This window comes from Panthera leo, chromosome C1, assembly GCF_018350215.1.
Source record: "Panthera leo isolate Ple1 chromosome C1, P.leo_Ple1_pat1.1, whole genome shotgun sequence".
Taxonomy (NCBI): Eukaryota; Metazoa; Chordata; class Mammalia; order Carnivora; family Felidae; genus Panthera; species Panthera leo.
The window spans coordinates 87,334,652-87,358,567 of NC_056686.1; the positions used below are offsets into that span (position 1 = coordinate 87,334,652).

The window sequence follows — 23,916 nt, forward strand, 5'->3', positions numbered from 1 at the left end:
GTATTCAGTATATTTGTGCAACTTCCTGTAAATAGTATTATAGGTAGAAATGCCATCATCGGATAATTATAAAATAAGTCCTGGTTTTGTAACACAAAACATTTCTGAAGTTATCTCAACTTATATTTTTAGAAAGAAAGAGTTAACAGTGGTTCTGTAGCTCTTTTCTACCTCTGTTTTGATACTGAACAATCTCCTTATAAATATAGACCATGGATTTACTAGAGAGAAAATAAATGAGAAATCTGGAAGACTTGCTATGTGCCAATTACTGAACCCAGAATCTTCTAGCAGGATATACTTCTGCAAGGTTTTCAATTGTAAATAATCCTGCCATCTGTGGATCTCTGGGCGGCAGGTATATGAAGAATTATTAGTTATATGACCATTATACCAATACGAGATTAGAAATGGGTAAAATTTGAGAGACTCTAAAGCCTACTAAACTCATCCTTCTGGAGAGCAAAACATATAGTGGTAAAAGAGGATTTGAGAAGCTGTGTCTGATGAATGTGCAGTTCCTGGGTCTTTACAAGGCTTATGCTGCTGCTCCTGTTTTGTTTCCTTTGTGACTCATTTGTAAAAAGCTTGGATTTCATGGCATCCTACTTGGCAATCTGGGCCTCTGCGATCATGCAATTTGTATAATGTTTTTTTTTACATTTTTTAAATTAAATCTTTATGAAAGTTCTGCAGTGTAAGTGCATATGCTAATGGTTATGTTTTAGAAAGGAACTTACGCTAGGGTGGTGATAGTAACTGTAGGAAATCTAGAGCAGTAGCAACAATCCATTTAGCTGATGGTGTGCTAGGCCCTTAATTAATTCACTTATTTCACAGTTGCTCAGCATACAGAGGACTGTGCTTCTGGATCTTTCTCTTTCATGGACCCCATCTAAGCCCTTGAGAGATCGGCTAGAAATATGTTCTCATGGTCTTATAATTGGTATGATTTGCCCAAGTAGTATTCTTTAACTATGATCTCTTAGGAGTATTGTCTTTCCACTCCAATTTCTCTTTGGCATTTTTTTCTTGTGTTGGGTGGTAAGGAAGAAGCCAGGAAGGAGGAAATTCAATTAGAGATTCATTTATTTAGAGCTTATTGAATAGGTTTACATGGTTGGGGTATAATTATACAGCTTTCGGTTAATATTCATGTATAGTTAATGCCAGTAATCCTGGTATAGGAATGGCTTTCTGGAATAATCCTATCACCTACTGTGTTGTAACAAAAAGTGTGAGGACAGAGTTTGTATCATGGCATGCATGTATCTTATGGTGCCCAGAGCCTGAAATCTATTGGTAGTGGAGAGAAAACAAGGTATAAAATGTGCAGAATCAGAAGCTAGCTTGTGGAAAATTCTCACAGATTTGTAGTGCACATATGAAATAAATGTATAGAGATTTTCTTAAATTAAAAAAAAAAACCTAGGGGCACCCTAGGTGGCTACCTAGGTAGATAGTCAGGTGAGTATCTAACTTTGGCTCGGGTCATGAGCTTGCAGTTTGTGAGTTTGAGCCCTGCATTGGGGTTTGTGCTGACAGCTGAGATCCTGTCGCCTGCTTCCGATTCTGTGTCTCTCACTCACTCTCTCTGCTCCTCCCCCACTCTCTCTCTGTCTCAAAAATAAACATTAAAAAAAATTTTTAATAAAAAAAAAACCTAAAAATTTTTAAATACTTACCAGTAACAAGATGTGAAATGGAAAGAAATAGCTCTAAGCTATTGATAATAAAAGTCATTTTTTAAGTTAGAGAAACATTCTTTCTATCGGAAATTAAATTAGAAAATTCTCATATGAAGAGGCATTCAGAGATTGAAGCCAAAACATAAAGACATAGAATAAAAGTATTACAAAAGTAATTAATGAAAACATTGATTTTTTTTTCCATGTGGATTTTGTGATACTTTTGGTATGGGTCCATTTTTTAAGTTAATAAATTGTTGCAATACTTTTTTCATTCAAAATAGTAACTTCCGAAATGTTTTTTTGTATTTGTTATTTTGTATTTATTTTTAAAGAGTAATGCCAAATTTCATGTGCATCCACTCATGCCAGGTTCCATCCAAGATGAATATTATTCTCCATAGTTTATCCATACTTGGGCCAAGAGTAGAATGTCATATTATATGCTTTTTCCCTTCCACTGAATTTCTTTTTGTTCAGATTAAATCAACTATAAAGGAGAGAAAAAACTCCAACGCTATGTGGAAGGCCATATCCAGATGTCAAGGCATAGAAAAGGATAGGGGATTCAGTTATTTATTCATTAATTCTACTGAGTGCCAAATTTGAGCCTGTTTCATTTAAATGGACAAATAGTGCAGCTTCCGCAATGCATGTCAATATGCAAAATATTCTCTCCTATTGCCATATATTCATTAAATTGCCTGATGTATAGAGTTTCTCTTGATAAACATCATTACATATTACATATTATACACTTTGTGTATAATTTAGAGGCTGTATTTCAAACAAAAGATCTGGAAATATTTGTAGTGCTGACATTATGAACATATGTTTGAGACTTTGCAAAATGTTTAATTATGAAAAATATCTTTCTGAAATTTTAAGTATAACCTACCTTAATTTTGTAAACAGAGTATTACTATGGGGTGTTTTTATTTTTGACATGTGGAGAATTTTAAACATTTGATCTCTGAAGGTTAATATTTGTTTCCAGAAGTGTAAAACTATTCTAATCTGTACGGTCAAGAAACAGAATCAAAACCTTTTCTGCAAGAGAGTAATTTGGAACCTATTTAAGAAAGAGAGTGACTAATCCAGGTAGACAAGACTTGAGTTTATTTATACGATTCATATCTCCCTTCTTTAAAGGACATTTACAAACTTGATTTCAAAAATAAAAGAATTTCTGAATGACAAGTGTTCATGTTTTAATTTCAATATTACAGGTATGCTCTTTTGTGATAAATTATCAGTTGAAAATGTTCCAGTGAAATCTGGTATCAATTAATTTAACACTTCATATAAGAAATAAAACATTTATTTTCAAGTCTTACATATATTACTTAAAATAGATACAAAGTTCAATTTGTAATTTTTAAATTTTATTGCTATATCAAGCTACCTGGAAGAAAATACCTTAGTGGGGGAAAAAAAAGGTTTTGATTGTTTTAATAAGTATGACTTTTAAAACAAGCACTGTTAGTAACAATCCACCCATATGTTATTTAGGAATTAGGCAGGTCAAATAATGTATATTATTTTGAAAGAAAAGGAATAGTAATTGTTGGATAGGTGCAGGAAAATAATATCTGAAGACTATAATATGCAGCTTGGAATCAAATTCAAGAAGTTGACTGATTAGAAATTATAACAATGAACAAATTCATAAATAATTGCTTAGTTCCCATCTTTTAATATTAATCTGCATGATTGAAGCACACTGAAACAATGAGATAAGGTCGTAAAAAAATTGTACATCTGATTGATGGAAGCATTGCTTTGTTAAAATAGCTTCTTATACATATTTTCCTGTCCAAAAATATAAACTTGCTTATTTTCCATATATACAAGTATCCTGTGAAATTCTGGACTCTGAAAAGAAGAAGGTTGAGGTGTAGCACTGAATAAAGCATTAAAATGCAATGGTATTTTTGGCTGAAATTCAGCAAAGTTACTGTTAGTAGAGAAGAGTTGATCCAAGTGTGCTTCCAAGAATCTTCTAGGTTTTTGCCCCTATGAGAAATTTGTTGGCGACATCAAATAATTGAACTCTTCAACATCAATATATACAAAGGCATTTTATTTTTAATCAACGAAAGGGACTTAGAGTCATCAGAAATTTCAACTTTATTTTTTCATAATACATATATTTATTGCCATGATAGTTCTGCAATTGTCATAAAATTAGAGTCAGATGGAATTCAGAGACACGTGCAAGTTTTGGAAATGGACACATAGATAACAGTATAGAACTGTACATAAAATAATTACAATTTATTAAACATACTTTTAGCACATCCTTGATGGATGGGAATGAGCACCATATCTTTTATGAATATATATTGTTCTGTTTTTTTTTTTTTTTCCTACAGCACCAAAGAAATCCAAATAGGAAAGGGAGAGATGAAAATTGGGAATCAAGAATAAGGCCTGTTTCCATCTCAGCCACACTATCTTATATTTTATGATTTTCGAAGCTTTTGTCATGTGATTCTGACCCCACAAGGGCATCGGGATTTCTAATCGGTACGTATATACTCAGCAAGTTGTTTTCTATACCATCCTTATTCAAAACTTGCATGTGGCATAAAATGGCTTGGTGGCACCAAGATATTTTTTCTGTTGATTTCAGATGTTCTTTGTCCTAATCTTAGCCAAGAAAACAAACAGGACCAACTTCAAATCCAAATTTCTGATTCTGATCACCAAAGTCATTGATCATTACATCAACGATAGGTACTTGATCAATTTTCGGTGTATTGATTTCAATCACAGTTTTTTCATAGCCTTTTCTGGACTGTAAAATTAAGCAGAAAGAAAAATTTATACAATCATTTCATGCTTTTAACATATATGCTTTTTTTTCCTTAGCCTCTGAATGGAGGCAGGAGGGTAAGAAAGAAGAGAGTAAGAAGCAGATTTGCCATTATCTATGTTGTAATTAACTCTTGTTATCACTGATGTCATTTGTAGTTTTAAATTTTGAACGTTGACAGCTGCATTTAATATTTAGCTGTTACCACTCAACTATAATATTTGGATACACTGCATAGATGAAGAGAATCTTACTGAATTGATAAATACAGTTTAATATGAAAACTGATGTTAGTATTGGGTTAGACCCCTACATAAGAATATATTCTTACCATTATAATCATACAATATATGCATATATATACATGTGTGTGTGTCCATAAATATATGTCAAGGTTTCTTAAGAAAAATTTAAATACATTATAGAAATTATAGTACATAAGGTCAAAAGTCAAAGCATTTCTGCTGCTATATATGAATTTTATGAATGATTATCAGTACACTACTATTGGGAAATCCAAACACTTGTTACTTTTAATATACTTTCTTTTCTTTTATCTGTGGGTATCATACTCACTTTGTTGAAGGCATGGACCTATTTATTTATAATTGTGACCTCTCTTTAGTCATCAGCTAAACCAAGTTTTTTTAGTGTGTCTTAAATGGAACTCCCATTGTGTGAAAAGGATGGTTCCAGAGGATAGAAATCACAAAAATGATAGTAACTGCCTAACCTGGCATAACACAGTCCCAACAGACAAGCCCTTATGGACAAAATACAGGGGTAAGTATTAGCTATGGTGTAAATGGTATAATGCTGATTCCTTTGTCATTTTAAAATCATGGATGAAGGAAGCAAATGAAATAAAGTTTTTTATTATTTTTATTTCAAGAATGACTAGATATAATAGTATTCAAATATCAGGAATAATTCCATACAAATAGCATATGATCTAAGATTACCTTCTGTTATGGCTTTTAAATATGTGCCTATATGTAATTTTCAGAGTTTGTGTGTATGTATGTGAATATTAGTGGCTTCTAATATATTTCAATATGCCAGTGTTAAGCATCAGATCTTAAAAACAACAGACATCCATTTCATGAGAGACTCCTGACTTAGGGCCAAGCTGAGATGGTTGCACACAGCCTCTCACCCTGTGAAAGAAGGCAAGTGATTATACTCACCGCACAGCCATCGTATAGTGCTTTGATGAAAGGGTTGTTGTCATAGGACATCTCCTCATCATTGGATCCCAAGAACCGCAGTGCTTTGTCATAACTTCCTGATGACACATCATACCAGGCTGCTGACTGATGACAGGTGTAGGTGAAATTTTGCCGAGCAGAGGCAGTCAGCAGTTTCAGGAATGTCATTTGCACCATATTAATGGAATTTCCTTCAACATCTAAATAGGAAAGCTGGGAATAAAAGAATAAAAAGACAGACATAGGTTCTTTTACTTTTTTATGTTATAAAAGAATAAAATCACTGTCGACAGTGAACTGTGATCCCAGAAGCATGTGGATGAATCAACTGTCCCATTTTCACTTAGGGAATGAAAGTGGGCAAGGAGGGTCATAAGACCCAGGGACAGGATTCTATGAAATCACTATTGTACTCCCACCTGAGTTACTATGAGCACTACTTATCTTTGAAAAATATTCACTTTATTTCAATGCTTCATTTTCCTAACATTAAAAATTTCCAAAAGAAAAGCTTTTGTTTCCAAAAGATCTTTCATTATGTTTGTGTATCTTTTTATTTATTTGTTTTATTTTTTTAAAGTTTATTTATTTGAGAAAGATGGAGAGCGCACATGCATGAGCGGGAGAGGGCCAGAGAGAGAGGGAGAGAGAGAATCCTAAGCGGACTCTGCACTGTCAGTACAGAACCTGAAGCAGGGCTCCAAGCATGAACCTGTGAGATCATGACCTGAGGTGAGATCAAGAGTCAGAGGCTTAACTGACACCCAGTCGCCTCTGTGTATATTTTGAAATTATAGAATTGCAAAATAGTGAAACAATTAGAACTGAGGAATCTCAGTGCAATGGAAAGTTACCTATTTTTGTGTTTTTATTTCACCTACTCCTTTAAAAATTTCATAGTATAGCCACTAGGCCCAAAGTTTTAAACATGTTTCTGCATTTTTTGACGCCATAGTTTTCTAAGATGTTTGTCTTCTATTTCCAGCACAGATCTACCTGTTTGTTCGTTCTTAGACAATGTACTTATTCATCACTGTGTCACCAGCACCAAGCATAATGCCCAAGACAACGCAAAAGAATATATGGTGAGTCAGTAAATACTTATTTTACATTTAGGGCAGGAAAGTAGTTTTAACTAAAAATTATTAAAATCCTTTATTAAATTCATAAATGGTTTTATTGGGTAAAATTGAAAGACTGGCGTCAGCTGCACATAGATATTTTTAAAAAATTGAGTAGGAAATTTACCTAGACTATGGATTAATGTAAAGGTAATTATCTATGGCTTGCTTCTTTTGTTGAATTTACTTAATCCTTACTGATTAACAGCTCAGATAATGAGAAGCCTTGTTCAGTTGAAGGAAAAAAAAAAAAAAACTTGGGAAATGAACAGTAAGGTAAACAAACCAAAACAACAAAAAATAACACCACACACACAGTTCTGTGTTATGTATTTTTAAATTCTACACAGGTAAGAATGTCACATGGATATTTAATATGTAACTTGAAGACTGAACTGAAGAATTATGTCAAGTGGAAAACTTCACTAAAGTTGTCAATTAACGTGTAGGTTTTGCATAAGATGAATAACCATAAAATAGTCATCAATAATAGCTTCTTAAAGAACATTAAACAGTTGAATAATTATCGGGATAAGTGAAAAACTTTCACTTAAATACATTTATTACTATTTTGAATACACATGTATTTGTAAACAGCTTTTATAATATAAATTTAGTTTTGGCATCTAATCTTAAAATACCTGTAAAAATTATTAATAGTGAACTGGTAATGGTATGAAAATATCTAAGTAAACTTGTGCAATAATCCAAATAAAAGGTCAGGTCAGTCAGTGAATTTTATTTCTAAATGTAACGATCAGAAGAAAAAAAAAAAAACATTTCGCCTTCCAAAAGTTTTTACTGAAATAGAGAAAAATAAATTAGGTTTCAAACAGAAAAAAAGATATAGAGTCTGAGACACTAAACACATATTACATTCTCTATACCTGATATTTCTAACATAATTCATTTTTATGATGTCTATCAGGTACTTAATGAAATGCATACTTTATCTGATCATATTTATTGAATTTAGCATATTTCCATGTATTTTGATAGAAAACATTTAGAAAAATTCTCTAAAATACAACTGTGGTCTAAGAGATATAGAAGGAGCAAACCAGAGAACACATGGAATCCTAAATAGTATAACTCAGACTTTCACAGTCAGGGTCTAAGATATATAATTTGAGCTTCATTTATGAAGTTTAAGATAAACCATTTCATGTTGAGGTAATAACATACCAGTTTTCCTCTCTTAAATTCACTAAACCAGCTTCCTGGTTTCTCCTTTGGCCACGATGATATTCTTACCTGTTGCAAAGGAACAGGAAAATTAGAAAGTAGGTAAAAATTATGAACAGTATTGTTTATGTATGCATCAGTAATTTTCTGTAAGACTAAGATGCCAAAGAAGTTTTAAAATGGTCTATCCTGAATTACAGAAAATGAGATAAACAGCATGATTTGAGATATATCCTGTGACTTCCCACTTAGTGAAGATTGAGTCATTTTCTTCCTGTTTAATTGCTCAAAAAGAAGAAGGGGGGGTGGAGAACAACCTGCTGATGGCATACTAAGGGCTGTAGGGAACAAAGGTGGAACTCAGAAGCAATCCCCTGTAAAGGAACCCCTCACAATACCAGTCGGAATCAGTCATCAAGACAGATCCCATCAGTATTTCATAGCCAAGGGAAGCATCCTGAAAGTATTCAGCCAGTAACTAAGGGTGGCATGGAAGAGTCATTGCAGGAAGCAAGTGTAATCATCTCCTGCTGGGAAGAATGTTTAGAACCCTTTATAGATCTGCATTTATTGTTTTGCTTTGCAAGATCAGCAAAATGTAACAGTATATAAGGCTTCACTACAGGGAATTTGAGTTATCAGTGTAAAGAGAGGCATTTCCACGTTCCCTTATTTCTTTGGCAGCTACAGGAACTTTTATTATGCTTTGCTGCCAAGTTTGGATGGGAAACAGAAGTTGCTTTGTCTCCTGCTCCTACTACCCAACCTTTACTGGAGAACTTAACTTCCCTCCTAAAGAGATTAGCCACACTTAAAGCTACTTGTCTTGCCCTAAGGAGGTTCTGTGCCTCTGTATGCCCACACCATTTACTAAGAATGTGATTTATTAAAAGAATACAATAAAGGCAACATTTACCACCAGAAACTGTTTGAAGAATACAATTATGCTAGTGAAAAGCCTTTCCCTATATTAGTAATTTGCCTTTAGCTCAAATATATTGATACTGCTAGGTGAAAATCAAGAAATCTGTTTGAAGAGACAAAACATTTAAAAAGTATGCAAATGTAGACAATATTCTTATGTAAACGATTATAAATTGTGTATTCTGAACATCATATACAGCTGTGAGTTCTGTCGTGTCATTGGAATGAAGGGTACTATACATGCACTAAAATTTAAGCATCAGCTGTGCTGTGTCATGGAAAACCATAGAATTTTAGAGCACAAGCAGGTGCATAAAGAATACATCTGGGTAAAAAAAATAAAGGAGAGAAGTATTTGTTAACTCTGTGCATCACTTTGGTGTCTTATTCATGTTTATGCAAATGAAATGCTCTAATTACCCTGTAAGAAAAGCAGATAAATGAAAATATGACAGTATAATTTTCCTGTTTAGTTCAATATTGCAAAAACATGGCAGGAACTGTCAACAATCACCACCAAAACAGACTGGTACTTACTCCCTCAGATTTTTTGTCTGGATAAATGCAAGTCTCGCCACCAGACGTGAAATTACAGTAAACTTTGAAGGAATCTCCTGAGCAACCTTGGTTGGGATCAATCCAGTATTCACCTAGAAGTAGGGAAAAATATGTCATGTTAAAATACATTTAAATAAAAAATTGATTGCATGGTATACACATTTTATTAGAAGAATAAAAAAATTAATATTGATGGATATTTTCCCACAAGAATCCCTTTTATGTTTTTGGTCAAATTGGGATAGGAGTTCAGATAGTTAAAGAGTGACCCTTTGTCTTGTCTGCATCAAAGCTTTGCCCATGTACTTTGCCTGGAACACTCTGTTATTTCTAGCCTGCCTGTTACTTTTAGGTTTCAGCTTAAATGTCACCTCCTCAAATATTAACATTTAATTATCCACTATAATAAATTACATGCATTTGGAATCAGAGAAACTTAACCCTAAATCCTATATGTATTATTTACTACTTAAGTAATCTGAGTATAATAATCATTATATTTTTCCTTGGTTTATTCATTTGTAACAATGGAGATGGTGGAATCTACTTAGCCTTAAGAATCATTTCTTGCATTACTTTAAAAAATTCTTTTGGGGGTGTCTAGGTGGTTCAGTCAGTTGAGCATCTGACTTTGGCTTAGGTCATGATCTCATGGTTCTTGGATTTGAGCCCCTCATTGGGCTCTGTGCTGACAGCTCAGAGCCTGCTTCAGATTCTGTCTTCCTCTTTATGCATCTCCCCCTGCTTGCACTCTGTCTCTCTGTTTCTCTCTATCTCAAAAATAATAAACACAGAATCCAAAGCAGGTTCCAGGATCTGAGCTGTCAGCACAGAGCCTGACATAGGGCTCAAACTCATGAACTGCGAGATCATGACCTGAGCTGAAGTCAGACGCTTAACTGACTGAGTCACCCACATGCCCCTATAATTTTGAATTCTGTGGTAAGCATTTTTTCTCTTGATTTATTCGGTTAATATTGTCATTAAATTTCCTTCAGATAACATAATAATAGCTTAATTACTAAGATACGTCTGTTCAGTAAATTCAGTATACTCTGGAAACCATGTCCAGTGTACCTCTAATTTATTCCTCTCCTATTTTTACTGTCAAATCCCTAAATCAAGTCACCATTAATTTCTTTCCTAGATTAAACCAACAGCTCTTTAACTAGCTTCCTTTGATTTCACCTTGCTTCCTTCCAAATTACTTCAAGTCATTTTTCACTTTCCTCACTATTTTTTAGCCATAGAGACCTTTCAGTTCCTTGAAGGCACCAAGATCTTGTCCTCTTTAAACCTATCAAATGACCCATATCCTCTGCCTGAAATAACCTTTTGATTCTTTGCATGACTGGCTACCTCTTTAAGGTTTCAGCTGAAATGTCACCTCTTCAAATATTAACATCCTTTACACAAAATGGATCATCCTTACCTTACCTAAATACTCATTTTTTCCCACAGTATCTGTCATAATATGCTATTGTTAATACTTACACTTTTCCTGTCTCCTTCATTTGATAATAGTAGCTCAAGGGCATTATTTCTTCTGTGTGTCTACAAATCTCTGCCTGAAGAACAGTGCCTGGCACTGCTAAGTCAGTTAATTAATATTTAATGGCAATTAATTAACCCATTAAGGAATTAATAACGCTGGTCATTATATGGAAACCACGGGGAGCTGTGGCCCACAATGAGCTTTCCATTCCCAAATTCACAAAAATTTTTCTTGACTGCTCAGGTTCTAATTAATCATATTTGTTTTATTTGTGTTGTAATCTTTTACATTTGAACTTCAATTATGTATGATTGTCTCAGCAAGAGCAGAAGTCTGAGTCATTCTCTTTAAAATTACTGAATTACTATTGAACTAAACATATCTTTTCCAAATAAACATATTATAAATTTGAAAACCTTAGACATTAGTTTGAATGGAGTCCTTAATAGCTACCTGTGTTTTAGTTTTAACAGGCTATGCTTGATTAAGATAGGAAGATTTGATGACATTTTCCTTTATGGTGGTGGCTGTTTCTAAATCACATTAAACTTTTCTCTCTGTACTGACTTATTTATATCTCAGTTATAACATTCTTATATGATTGATAGTGCAAAATAATATTGCCCCAAGAGTAAAAAGAGTGACAAAATATTTCCATATAAAGTGGGAGATTTAAGATCACATAAATATCTGCCCCTTGTTAGTTTAGTAATTGTGTGAGTTTATTAACTAACTCATGATACTTGAAACTGTTTGCTTCTCAGGAAGGGTATGATAAGGTTTATGTTAAACAATAGGTATAATAAATTATCCTGATTATTATTACAAATGAATTGCTCACAGTTCTGATTATTTGTGGATCAATGACATAAATTTTTGCCCCAAGCTACTATGCTAAGTCTTAAATATTCTGTTCACCAAATTATTATTAAACTGATAGGTAAAATATGATTCAGTTATGCTATTAATCATGTTAACTTCATATCAAGGTAAAATAAGTTCGGTTATAGGATATAAATATATACTAATGTGTACACATGTGTGCACACATAAAACCCATTCTATGATAGTTATTACAGGGAAAAATGCATTTGTGTTCTATAATTGTCCCAAAATGATCTTGTCATAATTTAATGAAACCTTATGTAAGCAGGTAAGGATTTTCTGAAGCAGTTCTTGAATTACACAGTATAAAGGACTTTCTCTGTTTACAAGACTGGAATTAATAATCATTTACTTTAGTTTATTTAGAGTCTATATCAAACATTTAACTAGAAGTAATGGGCTGACCATGCACCTTCATAACTTAGAGGCTCAGTCCCTTTGCTGTGACATGTATTATTAACATACCATCTGGGAAGTCAGGATGGCTGAGTTGCAGGTCTTTGCACGTTCGAGCTGGGTTAGTCTGCGTACCCATGGGAAACTTCATATGTTCGATGTCTTGTTTCAGGGAGTTGAGGGAACCAAATATTTCCTCCATTCCATCTGAGTAGTCAAGAATATTTTCACCTGCATCTGCTTGCATGTTTTCGGCATGTCTTCTTGTTTTTTTGGGTGACAAGATTGGTAAAGGCTGAATGACTTCTCCAGGTGGACCCTGTGAAAGAGATAATGTGCATGTAACTGCTTCCTAAGGTGAAATATTCTGCATAATTATTACTGATGAGGTCATTATTATGAGGAATTATAGTTGATGTAGCTTTTCAATGTTTTCCCTACTTTCAATATTTTCTCTAATTGTTACTACATATACATACACATGTTATAAATATTTATATAGAAACTGTGTTAAGTTCTTTTAAAAAGAATCTAGTGGAGATACTGAGGTAGACACACAAATCAGATGATTTCTGGAACTTCTTTTCTTTTCTTTTCCTTTTCTTTTTCCTTCCCTTCCCTTTCCCTTTCCTTTCTTCCTAGAGAGACAGAGACAGCACAAACGGGAGAAGCAGAAGGAGAGGGAGAGACAGGATCTCAAGCAGTCTCTGCACTGTGCAGATCCTGACACAGAGCTCGAAGTCATGAACTGTTAAATCATGACCTAAGTCAGATGCTTAAGTGACTGAACTGCCTAACCACCCCTGGACCTTTCTCTATATAAGTAGTGTAACCCAGTTTTGTGTGGATATATTGTATGTAACTTTCTTATTTATTAATTAGTCCTTATTTACATGTCCTGTCTCCACAACTAGATTTTAGTCTCTGAAGATTAAAATACCATTTTAAGGTTCTTAACCTAACTAATGAGTTGTCTATTGTGCTTGATAATAATTTATATTATGAAACATTAAACTTCTAAAAATACACATTAATTTGCTTCAAATATAACTTAAAACTGTATAAATTAAAAAAAAATAAATGCAGACATATTTGAATTTGCATATGTGTAAAAGTAGAACTATACCAAATAGTTAAATCCATGTTGTTATGATTGTGTCCCACAAAATTCATAGGTAGAAGCTATCAGCCTCAGTACTTAGAATAAGATCTTATTTTGAAATGGGGTCACTGTAGATATAATTAGTTAAGTAAATGTAAGGGCATTGGGGGGGTATCCACCAATGGGAAACCATCCAATATGACTGGTGTCCCTGTAAAAGGAGGAAATTTGGGTGCAGAGACACACATAGATAGAATTTGAAGGGAAAAAATAGGAGAAGACAGCTATCTATGAGCCAAGGACAGGGCCATGGAATAGACCTTCCTCCACAGCCCTTAGAAGGACCTAATTCTGCCCACACTCTGATCTAAGATTTGTGGCCTCTAGAATTTGTTAGAGAATACATTTCTATTATTTAAGCCCCCATTTGTGGTGCCTCTCATGGTAGCCCTAGCAAACTAATACACATATAGCTTGGAAACAAACTCAAGAGAGGAGACTAATGTTTTTTCACATGGATCTATCACTTAGTAGTTATATGGAGCCTGGAAAATGTCAGCATTAATAAATGTTAGAAATTATTATTGCTTTTATGATCATTATATACAGTAGGGAAAAAAATGCAAAATATCTGAACTTTTGTCTTTATTCCTAGTGTGGTCAGATACACACACACACACACACACACACACACACACACATATGTGTATGTATATGTATGTATGTATTTTTATGGCCTATAGTCAGTTGCTTTCATAAAAACATGATATTAAAAAGTATATAATTTTTGTGCAAAATAAATACAAACAAGATTATCATAATATACAGTTAACGCATCAATTAAAAGACACGCCTTGGCATGTGGATCTGATTATGTAATTAATGGAGTTGCTGTTTCCTAGAAAAATCACCACTTTGACAGAATGTCTTTTTTTGTCCTTCTTAAAAATTTGGAGAAATCACCGGCAGTCTTAGGGTGTGAACAGACCTAAACATCACTTTTGTTCCCATGCACTTACCGGGGGCCCAGGAGGCCCTGGAAGACCACTGTCGCCCTTCTGGCCAGCAGGTCCCTGTTAGGAACAAAAGGAACAAGATAAACAGAGAACAAGGCATTTGACTAGGCTTCACTGAACAATCAAAGTCCAAAGGGAGAAGTACTTACGGTAGAGCCTTTGGTACCCTTTGGACCTTGAGGACCCTAGACAAAATGCAAAGGCAAAAGTACAGATAAAAATCTGGAGAAATCATGACTCTTTTGGTGTAAGTTTCCTTTACAAAATTCTTTTGTCTCGCACTTACGGGTAAGCCTGGAGGACCAGGGGGACCTATGGGACCAGCAGGACCTGGAATCCCCTGTAAAGAGAATCATCCAAATTAGAGTTTTCCTCAGCTATGCTACTCTCTATATTGCAGGACAACATACACTGAAAACTTAGATTATGCAAAAGTATATAAGAATAACCTGAAATTTTCCATTGTGAACCTAAGAAATAACTTTTGTAAGATAATCTGTATTTTTTTCCCGTTTGCTTCAATGTCTCTATATTTATACTTATGTAGCCTTCAGAATAATGATTTGTATGTTTTGGGGATTCAATAAATTGCTGTGTAATTAACTATTGAACTGTAATCTTTATGATTTCCAACTTGACATATTTTTAAATTATTACTTTAAGGTTAAATAAATTTCTTTTTGAAAACACCATTGACTTAAAGAGGTTAAAGATGCTCTAAATCACCCTGCTGGTCACGTTTAATGGAATGTGCACAGGTGTGTGTGCGTGTGTGTGTTTGGAAAGGAGCAGGAAAATAATTTATATCTTTACTCACTCCATCCCCCTTTGCTCCTGGAGATCCTTGAGTTCCAGGGAGTCCTCTGTCACCCTTTTCACCTTGTTCTCCTGGAGGACCAATCAGGCCAATTAAACCAGGATGTCCCTTTAGAAGGCAGAGAAAAGAAATTTGACCATATGTAAATTACAACCATATATTAAATTATAGTCATAAAGTAATTGCACACTAATTTTATGGAACATAAAAGCAAAAAAAAAAAAAAAGATAAAAACTTTAATCCTTTCTGAATGATATATAGGATTAAGAACCTCTTTCCTCTTACCTAACAGGATTGTTTACGCTTACATTAAGTGAATCTTTTGTTTATAGAGAGAAGTATTAGGGAATAAAATGCTTTCTAAAAGAATCATCTTCAGTGTTTCATTTACTGAAAAGTAATTCCCTAAAAGACCAATAACGACCATATGTATATTTGACCATATTGATCAAATAAACTGAAAATTCATTATTTTAATAAGCATGATATTTTATATGATATGATTTCTATCCTTCAGAGACTCTGTGGTCTTTAAGAGACATTTGGAGATTTAAAAATGACCCAAAAAACCATTAACGCCATTGTAAAAAGGCTTATTTTCCATAATTATTTGGTGCAACTCCGTGTACTTTCTGGAAGATCAAATTACTATTTCAAAAGTATTCTAGTTTAAATTTGTTATTTTCATGTTTAAAAACATAAAATGGGCATTTTGTTATTCCATCTGTTTATTTTCTGAAGAGTTATTTTAGTATAACCATATGCTTTCTCCATATGGTTCCTACAAGGGGACATTGAGAAAATATAACAATGGATTTGAATACATTTTTCACTATGACTTTGTATCTTTTCTCTTCTCTAAATTCATCTGGGAAGCAGAGGATTGGAAGCTTTTGCCTTGGTTAAAAGGACAAAGATATTCTTTGAAATTTCCTTTTGAATGATTCTAATCTGCAAAATTATTGTCTCTGCTATTAGCATATCAAAATTATAATAACACATGCTTTTATTCTCACCTTCTCACCCTTGGAACCGGGGTCACCTTTGAGACCAGGTAAGCCAGGAGGTCCCTAAATAATGAGAAATAATAAACATACATAAAGTAGGCATGAATTAGAGAATCATATTACTATCCATAGGGCAAGTTTGGTTTTGGTAATATGACAGAGTTCAAAAATAATTAGTAATGCTTAAGGTTTATTTATCAGAATTCTAAATAATTTTGTTTAAAATTCCATGGCTTGATATTTAACTTAACATTGGTTACATAAATATGCAGTTAGAAATAAGACTTGATTTACATGGACTTACAACAGAAAAAGAATAAATTTTTAAACACACTAATTTTAGAAGAAGGGATTTCCAGAGTACACATCGATTCAATAAAATATTTTGGTGCTAAGCTCAAATAAATTACAATATTTCCTAGAAACTTAAAAAAAAAACCTCAATAAATTTTTGACAGTCAAATGACATTTGATAACCACTTTTCCTAAGCAAACTCCTAAGATAGTATTTTTAACTATAATTCCTGAAAAATCTTTTCAAAAATATTTTTAATGTTGATTTATTTTGTGAGAGAGAGAGAGAGAGAGAGAGAGAGAAAGAGCACGCGCGGCGTGCAAATAGGGGAGGGGCAGAGAGGGAGGGAGACACAGAATCCAAAGCAGGCACAGCCCAAGGCGGGGCTTGACTCATGAACCAGAAGATCATGACCTGAGCTGAAGCCGGATGCTTAACCGACTGAGCCACCCAGGCACCCCAATTAAATCTACAAATCATTTAAATAAAAGATTCTGGGATGCCTAAGTGGCTCAGTTGGTTAAGTATTCGACTTCTGCTCAGGTCATGATCTCATGGTTCATGGGTTTGAGCCCTGCAGCAGGCTCTGTGCTGAGAGCTCAGCACAGATTCTGAGCTTCAGAATTCTGCTTCAGATCCTGCTTCAGATTCTTTGTCTCCCTCTTTCTCTGCTCCTCCCCTGCTCCTGCTCTGTCTCTCTGTCTCTGAAAAATAAACATTTTTTAAAAAGTGATTTGTAAATTTAATAATAAGGTAAATAATTTTTCTCATATAATTATCTCTATCCTAATATTTTTTATGGTCCAAGGATAAGGTACTTATCTATTTTGCTAAATCGTATTTTTATGAAAATTATGACATGACTTCAACAACTAACCCTGACCCTACCCATGGAAATATTCATATTGATTACTTAACAAACTTAAAAAAAAATTTTTTAATGTTTGTTTATTTTTGAGAGATACAGAAACAGAGTGCGAGCAGGGAAGGGGCAGAGAGAGAGGGGGGGAAACAGAATCCAAAGCAGGGTCCAGGCTCTGAGCTCTCAGCATAGAGCCCCATGTGGGGCTCGAACTCAGGAACCACGAGATCATGACCTGAGCTGAAGTTGGACACTTAAGAGCCACCCAGGCGCCCCACAAACTTTTTAATACAAAAGTCAGGGTACTCCATATTGAGGACAACACAAAATATCCTTGTCCTGAAATTAATGACAAATGAAATGATGCAGGCAAGAGATTCTGTCAGAAGAAGTGTAACTGACACTAAAAGATGGTTAGTATGTGATTGATGAAATCAGAGCCAAGATAATGTTACAAAATATAGGTCACAAGTGCCTGCAACAGAAAGGCATTGGTGGGGGGAGGGGGGGAGGCAAAATATTCATACAGTTTCTCTATAAATAGAATTATTCATATTGGACTGAATTTTAGAATTATAATTTCAATAATGATTTAACATAGTACATAGAAAGCAAACTGTTTTAACTTGTAACAAGGTATACCAGGAGTGTTCACAATTGTATCTTCTTCAAGCCTACCATGAGTGATTTTTTTCCTTTCTCTACAGACACTGCTTTGGTGTGAAAGAAAATGTAAGTGCCAGTCTATAATTTTTGTGAATTTAAAGTATTAAGAGCGATGGGTCTGATCCAAGTAGTATGATGTAATATAAAAAGTATGGGCTCAGAATAGGATAGACTTGGGATAGAAGCCAGCCTCTCTTATTAGCAATTTAAATTAGCTAACGAAAGAGAGCTTCAGTTTTCTCATCTATAGATTGAGGATTATAATTCCTGTCTCATGAGATCAAGTAGATGAGCCTTTTCCATTCCTTAGTTTCTCACATCTATATCTTAAACTGAAATCCTGATCATCAGGAGAAAGTAAGAATAGCTTTGGTATCAATTAGTACTATGTAACAGTAGTATTTGGGGCTACTTAAATATATTTAATTTGTTTTAATTCATGAATGAATCTGAAATTCTGTAAGTATTGATATAAAAGTGGGAAATTTCTCTACATCATTCCATTAACAATAGATAAAAATCATTTTCATAGAAGATATGTGCTATTTTAAATGTGAATGTGTCTAATAATATTCTTCAAAGAGAAAATTATTAATCCTCAGGCATAAATTTAAATTAGTTCAGTTTAGAATCTATTTTGTATAAAAATAACCATGCCACTTTGTTAAATCTCTGACAGACAAATGTAGATCACAAAGAAATTATATTCAAGTATATTCTAAGGCTGGGTTTGAAAACCTAACTTTCACCTCAGTCACTAACACCCTATCATAGTGGATATCAAAGTGTGACCTCAGACCAGCATCATTAGCATCATCTGTGAACTTATGAGTAAAGCCAATTCTTAGGCCTCATCCAGACCAGCTAAATCTGAAATGCTGGAGTGAAGAGACCAGCAGTCTGTTTCATAGGTTTGATACTCATTAAGGTTTGAGAGACTTGGCTCCGTGGCATTAGGTCCCAAATTGAGTTAAATCAATATGCAAATCAGAACAGCATAAAACAATCTCATTTATGTTAAAATAAAAGCAATACCTATTTAGTTCTACTAGTTTAATATTTTTTAAAGTAAGGTAATATATTTCATATCTACTATTTTCTGATCTTATCAGAAATGCATGATGAATCATCAGTAGGGAAAATAATGTTGCCCAATAGCACATTTTAAAAGGAATATAAATGAGTAATGGAAACTCTCAGAATTTCTTGAGACCATGTTATCATCAGGATAAATGCCGAAGACTCTATATGTTAGAAAAAAGTGGCATAAAAAGTATGAAAAAAAATAGTTCTGATAAAAATGTAACTGCATGAAAGAACCATATACTTGTACCAGTAGCAGAAACCCTTTAAGAATACTGGTTAACTAGACCACTTTCTCACACCATTCACAAAAATAAACTCAAAATGGATAAAGGACCTGAATGTGAGACAGGAAACCATCAAAACCTTAGAGGAGAAAGCAGGAAAAGACCTCTCTGACCTCAGCCGTAGCAATCTCTTACTTGGCACATCCCCAAAGGCAAGGGAATTAAAAGCAAAAGTGAATTACTGGGACCTTATGAAGATAAAAAGCTTCTGCACAGCAAAGGAAACAACCAACAAAACTAAAAGGCAACCAACGGAATGGGAAAAGATATTTGCAAATGACACATCGGACAAAGGGCTAGTATCCAAAATCTATAAAGAGCTCATCAAACTCCACACCCGAAAAACAAATAACCCAGTGAAGAAATGGGCAGAAAACATGAATAGACACTTCTCTAAAGAAGACATCCGGATGGCCAACAGGCACATGAAAAGATGTTCAACGTCGCTCCTTATCAGGGAAATACAAATCAAAACCACACTCAGATACCACCTCACGCCAGTCAGAGTGGCCAAAATGAAGAAATCAGGAGACTATAGATGCTGGAGAGGATGTGGAGAAACAGGAACCCTCTTGCACTGTTGGTGGGAATGCAAATTGGTGCAGCCGCTCTGGAAAGCAGTGTGGAGGTTCCTCAGAAAATTAAAAATAGACCTACCCTATGACCCAGCAATAGCACTGCTAGGAATTTATCCAAGGGATACAGGAGTACTGAGGCATAGGGGCACCTGTACCCCAATGTTTATAGCGGCACTCTCAACAATAGCCAAATTATGGAAAGAGCCTAAATGTCCATCAACTGATGAATGGATAAAGAAATTGTGGTTTATATACACAATGGAATACTACGTGGCAATGAGAAAAAATGAAATATGGCCTTTTGTAGCAACATGGATGGAACTGGAGAGTGTGATGCTAAGTGAAATAAGCCATACAGAGAAAGACAGATACCATATGGTTTCACTCTTATGTGGATCCTGAGAAACATAACAGAAACCCATGGGGGAGGGGAAGGAAAAAAAAAAAAAAAAGAGGTTAAAGTGGGAGAGAGCCAAAGCATAAGAGACTGTTAAAAACTGAGAACAAACTGAGGGTTGATGGGGGGTGGGAGGGAGGGCAGGGTGGGTGATGGGTATTGAGGAGGGCACATTTTGGGATGAGCACTGGGTGTTGTATGGAAACCAATTTGACAGTAAATTTCATATATTAAAAAATAAAAAATAAAAAAAAAATAAAAAAAAAAAAAAAAAAAAAAAAAAAAAAAAAAAAAAAGAATACTGGTTAAAACTGATGTATGTCAATTAAAGTAAAAACATTCTCTAGGTTGAAAATATAAAACTCTGCAGTGGCCAGATTTTTTTCTTTCTTCACTTCTCATTTTACATTCAAACTGTTTGAGGCATGTGATACACTTTACAGAAATTTTGCTTTAAGTGGGAGAACTGACAGATGTTGCATGCTGAATATCAATATTCTTATTTTTCTTCTTTCCAAGATTCTGTTTAAGTTAGTTAACATATAGTGTAGTATTGGTCTCAGGAGTAAAATTTAGTGATTCATCACTTAAATACAACACCCAGTACTAATCGTAACAAGTGACTTCCTTAAAATGCTTCCCACCCATTTAGCCCATCCCACCACCCTCCTCCCCTCTAGCAACCCTCAGTTTGATCTCTATAGTTAAGAGTCTCTTACAGTTTGCCTTCCTCTCTGTTTTTATCTTATTTTTCCTTCCCTTCCCCTAGGTTCATCTGTTTTGCTTCTTAAGTTTCACATATGAATGAAATCATGACATTCGTCTTTCTCTGACTGATATCACTTAGCACAATACACTCTAGTTCCATCCACATCATTACAAATGGCAAGATTTCATTCTTTTTGATGGCTGAGTAATATTCCATTGTATGTATGTATGTATGTATATATGTATGTGTGTGTGCATACACACACACATACATACATACTAGTTCTTCTTTGTTCATTTATCAGTCAATGGACATTCAGGCTCTTTCCATAATTTGGCTTTTGTTAATAGTGCTGCTCTAAACATTGGGGTACATGTGCCCCTTCAAATCACCATTTTTGTATCCTTTGGATAAATACCTAGTAATGCAATTTCTGGATCATAGGGTGGTTCTATCTTCAACTTTCTGAGGGCCTCCACACTGTTTTCCAGAGTGGCTATACCAGTTCGAATTCCCACCAGCAGTGCAAGAAGTTTCCCCTTTCTCTACAATGGACATCAATATTCTAATCACTGCTTCATTCAGAGTCTCAAGTCTAACCACCCTTTAGTTGAGTAATCTTGGATCTATTACTTATTATCTCTGAGCTTCATTTATGAAAGTACTCTAATAGTCATAACTGTGTCATAATATAATAAAAAGCAGACCTGCAAAATTACTGTGTAAATAGTGAAATATAAATATTAATTACTGATATTTGTTTTTTTTTATATTACAAACAGTTATCAATCAGCCCTCTCACCACATTCTAGTAGTATAAGCTAAAATGACAAAAAAGAAAAAGAAAGAAGGGGAGGAGGAGGAGGAAGAGGAGGAGTATTGGAATTCTAATTATTCAGGCTCAATGAGAAATATGCTAGACATTATTTGTGTTTACAATGCATCTTTCTTTTCAAATTTTAGAGACAGAGTGCAAACATGGAAGTGAGACGGAAGGAGGGAGGGAGAGGGAGAGGGAGAGGGAGAGGGAGAGAGAGAGAGAGAGAGAGAGAGAGAGAGAGAGAGAGAATCCTAAGCAGGCTCCATGCCCGGTGCAGAGCCCGGCATGGGGCTTGATATCATGACACTGGGATCATGACCTGAGCCGAAATCAAGAGTCAGATGCCCAAATGACTGAGCCACCCTGGGGCCCCTATAATGCATTTTAAATCATTTCTATAAATGTACATAAAGGAGTTAGAGGAAATGAGTATTAATTCCTAGAAGCTAATAATTTCGTATGAACTTGCAAACTTTATCTGAGGACACATTTACCAAGAAAAATCAGTTTCTTAACATTTTCATCAGTTGGAAATAGAAACTGGTAATGTTATGCTATTGATAGCAGTTATAAATAACCCTCCAAACTTGGGACATATCAAAAATATCAATTCTTCACATAAAAAGATTATTCCAAGTACATATTTCTATTTCTTATTTAGGCTATTGTAAATTGAGAAACCCTAGGGAAATACATAATTCATAAGTTATAAAGTGAAAAGGAAAACAGGGATGATACATCCTTAAGTGTCTAGAATACACAATCAAACATTTTCCCCTGCAGTATTATATGCTTTACAGGATATTTGCTTTGATATGCATCTCAAAACTCTAGTGCATTGATGTTGAAAGAAACTGCAGATCTTGCACTTTATTTAGAATGCCATATTGTGAAAGAATGTTTAATTTGGTAAAAAGCAAATGCTTTACTGTTTAAACCTGTTTAATCATTATGGAATACTACACATCTCAACCCTATTTACAGATAGTTTAGATGTAGCATTAAAAAACAAACAAACTGCAATTCAGTAAGCCATCTACCATTTTTTCAGGCATTTATGGTTTGAAATAATGCTGTCGGATATTTTATATTTATCAGTATGTGAAAAGAAGGAACGTATGATTATACTGTGGTAATTTTTCATCTCTTTTTTAGCTATTTTGGAACAAATAGGTTCATCTAATAAAAGAACATGAAATACAATAAAGTGAAAGTTCAAAACTAAAACATATTCTAATCCTACCTTCAAAACATAAAAATTAGTTTAAAATTATGATATCCTGTTAATTTTGACTGTACACACAGAGAACGTAGCCACAATTTCTGTTCTCTTTAAAACACTGTTTTATTCCATTTAGTTTTTGTTGACTATATACTCAAAAAAATCATTGATTCAACTTAAAAAAACCCTCAAATAAAATTCTTATATAATCTCATCATTGTCCTTAGCTTTCTGTTAGCGCTCATATGTACTATTTAGTCTATCCTCTCAGTTCCATATGGTGATTCTAATTATATATGCACATAAAATTCATGCATATATAGAAGTTTAATTTTTACCCTGAGAAATGTCTAACTTTGAAAGTGAAAAATATATACTGTACCTTATCTAAACTCTAGTATATCTAATTACACAGAGGGGGCAAACACCAAACATATTATAATCTTAAAACTTTTAGAAGATGTTTCATTCCTGCCCCAAAGAATTTCCACTCCAAAGGTTGATATAAAATTGTATATAAAAGACCTATAAAATATCTTGGCAAGTAACATTAAGTGTATAAGTGTATAAATACTCTGATAAAACAAAAAGCCAGAGAAAACAAAACAGCACCCACACTGCTCCGTTAGATAGAGTGCAACTGTCTAACTGGGTAGCTGCCTGTCCTGAATGATAAAAGCAGAGCAAGTTGTACTTACTGAATAGAATAGCGAAGTAGCATTTAAAAATTGGGGAAAGGGGACTGTCGTGGTTTTGTTTGACTAGTGGACCCTACA

The 23,916-nt window shown here is 34.2% G+C and overlaps 1 protein-coding gene across 2 annotated transcripts in view; it reads right to left on the bottom strand.

Moving 5' to 3' along the window:
• Window positions 1-3,102: 3,102 nt before the first annotated feature.
• The window catches only part of COL11A1 (collagen type XI alpha 1 chain), a 233,048-nt gene continuing 212,234 nt past the window's right edge, over window positions 3,103-23,916 (bottom strand). For both annotated transcript variants that reach the window (XM_042953107.1, XM_042953106.1), the window contains 10 exons: window positions 16,231-16,284; window positions 15,214-15,321; window positions 14,683-14,736; window positions 14,546-14,581; window positions 14,400-14,453; window positions 12,348-12,597; window positions 9,482-9,594; window positions 8,021-8,089; window positions 5,694-5,927; window positions 3,103-4,488 (listed from right to left, as the gene is read on the bottom strand). In XM_042953107.1, coding sequence (XP_042809041.1) covers window positions 4,342-4,488; window positions 5,694-5,927; window positions 8,021-8,089; window positions 9,482-9,594; window positions 12,348-12,597; window positions 14,400-14,453; window positions 14,546-14,581; window positions 14,683-14,736; window positions 15,214-15,321; window positions 16,231-16,284 — 1,119 coding nt within the window. In that variant the 3' untranslated portion in view covers window positions 3,103-4,341. The remainder of the gene's footprint in view (window positions 4,489-5,693; window positions 5,928-8,020; window positions 8,090-9,481; window positions 9,595-12,347; window positions 12,598-14,399; window positions 14,454-14,545; window positions 14,582-14,682; window positions 14,737-15,213; window positions 15,322-16,230; window positions 16,285-23,916) is intronic.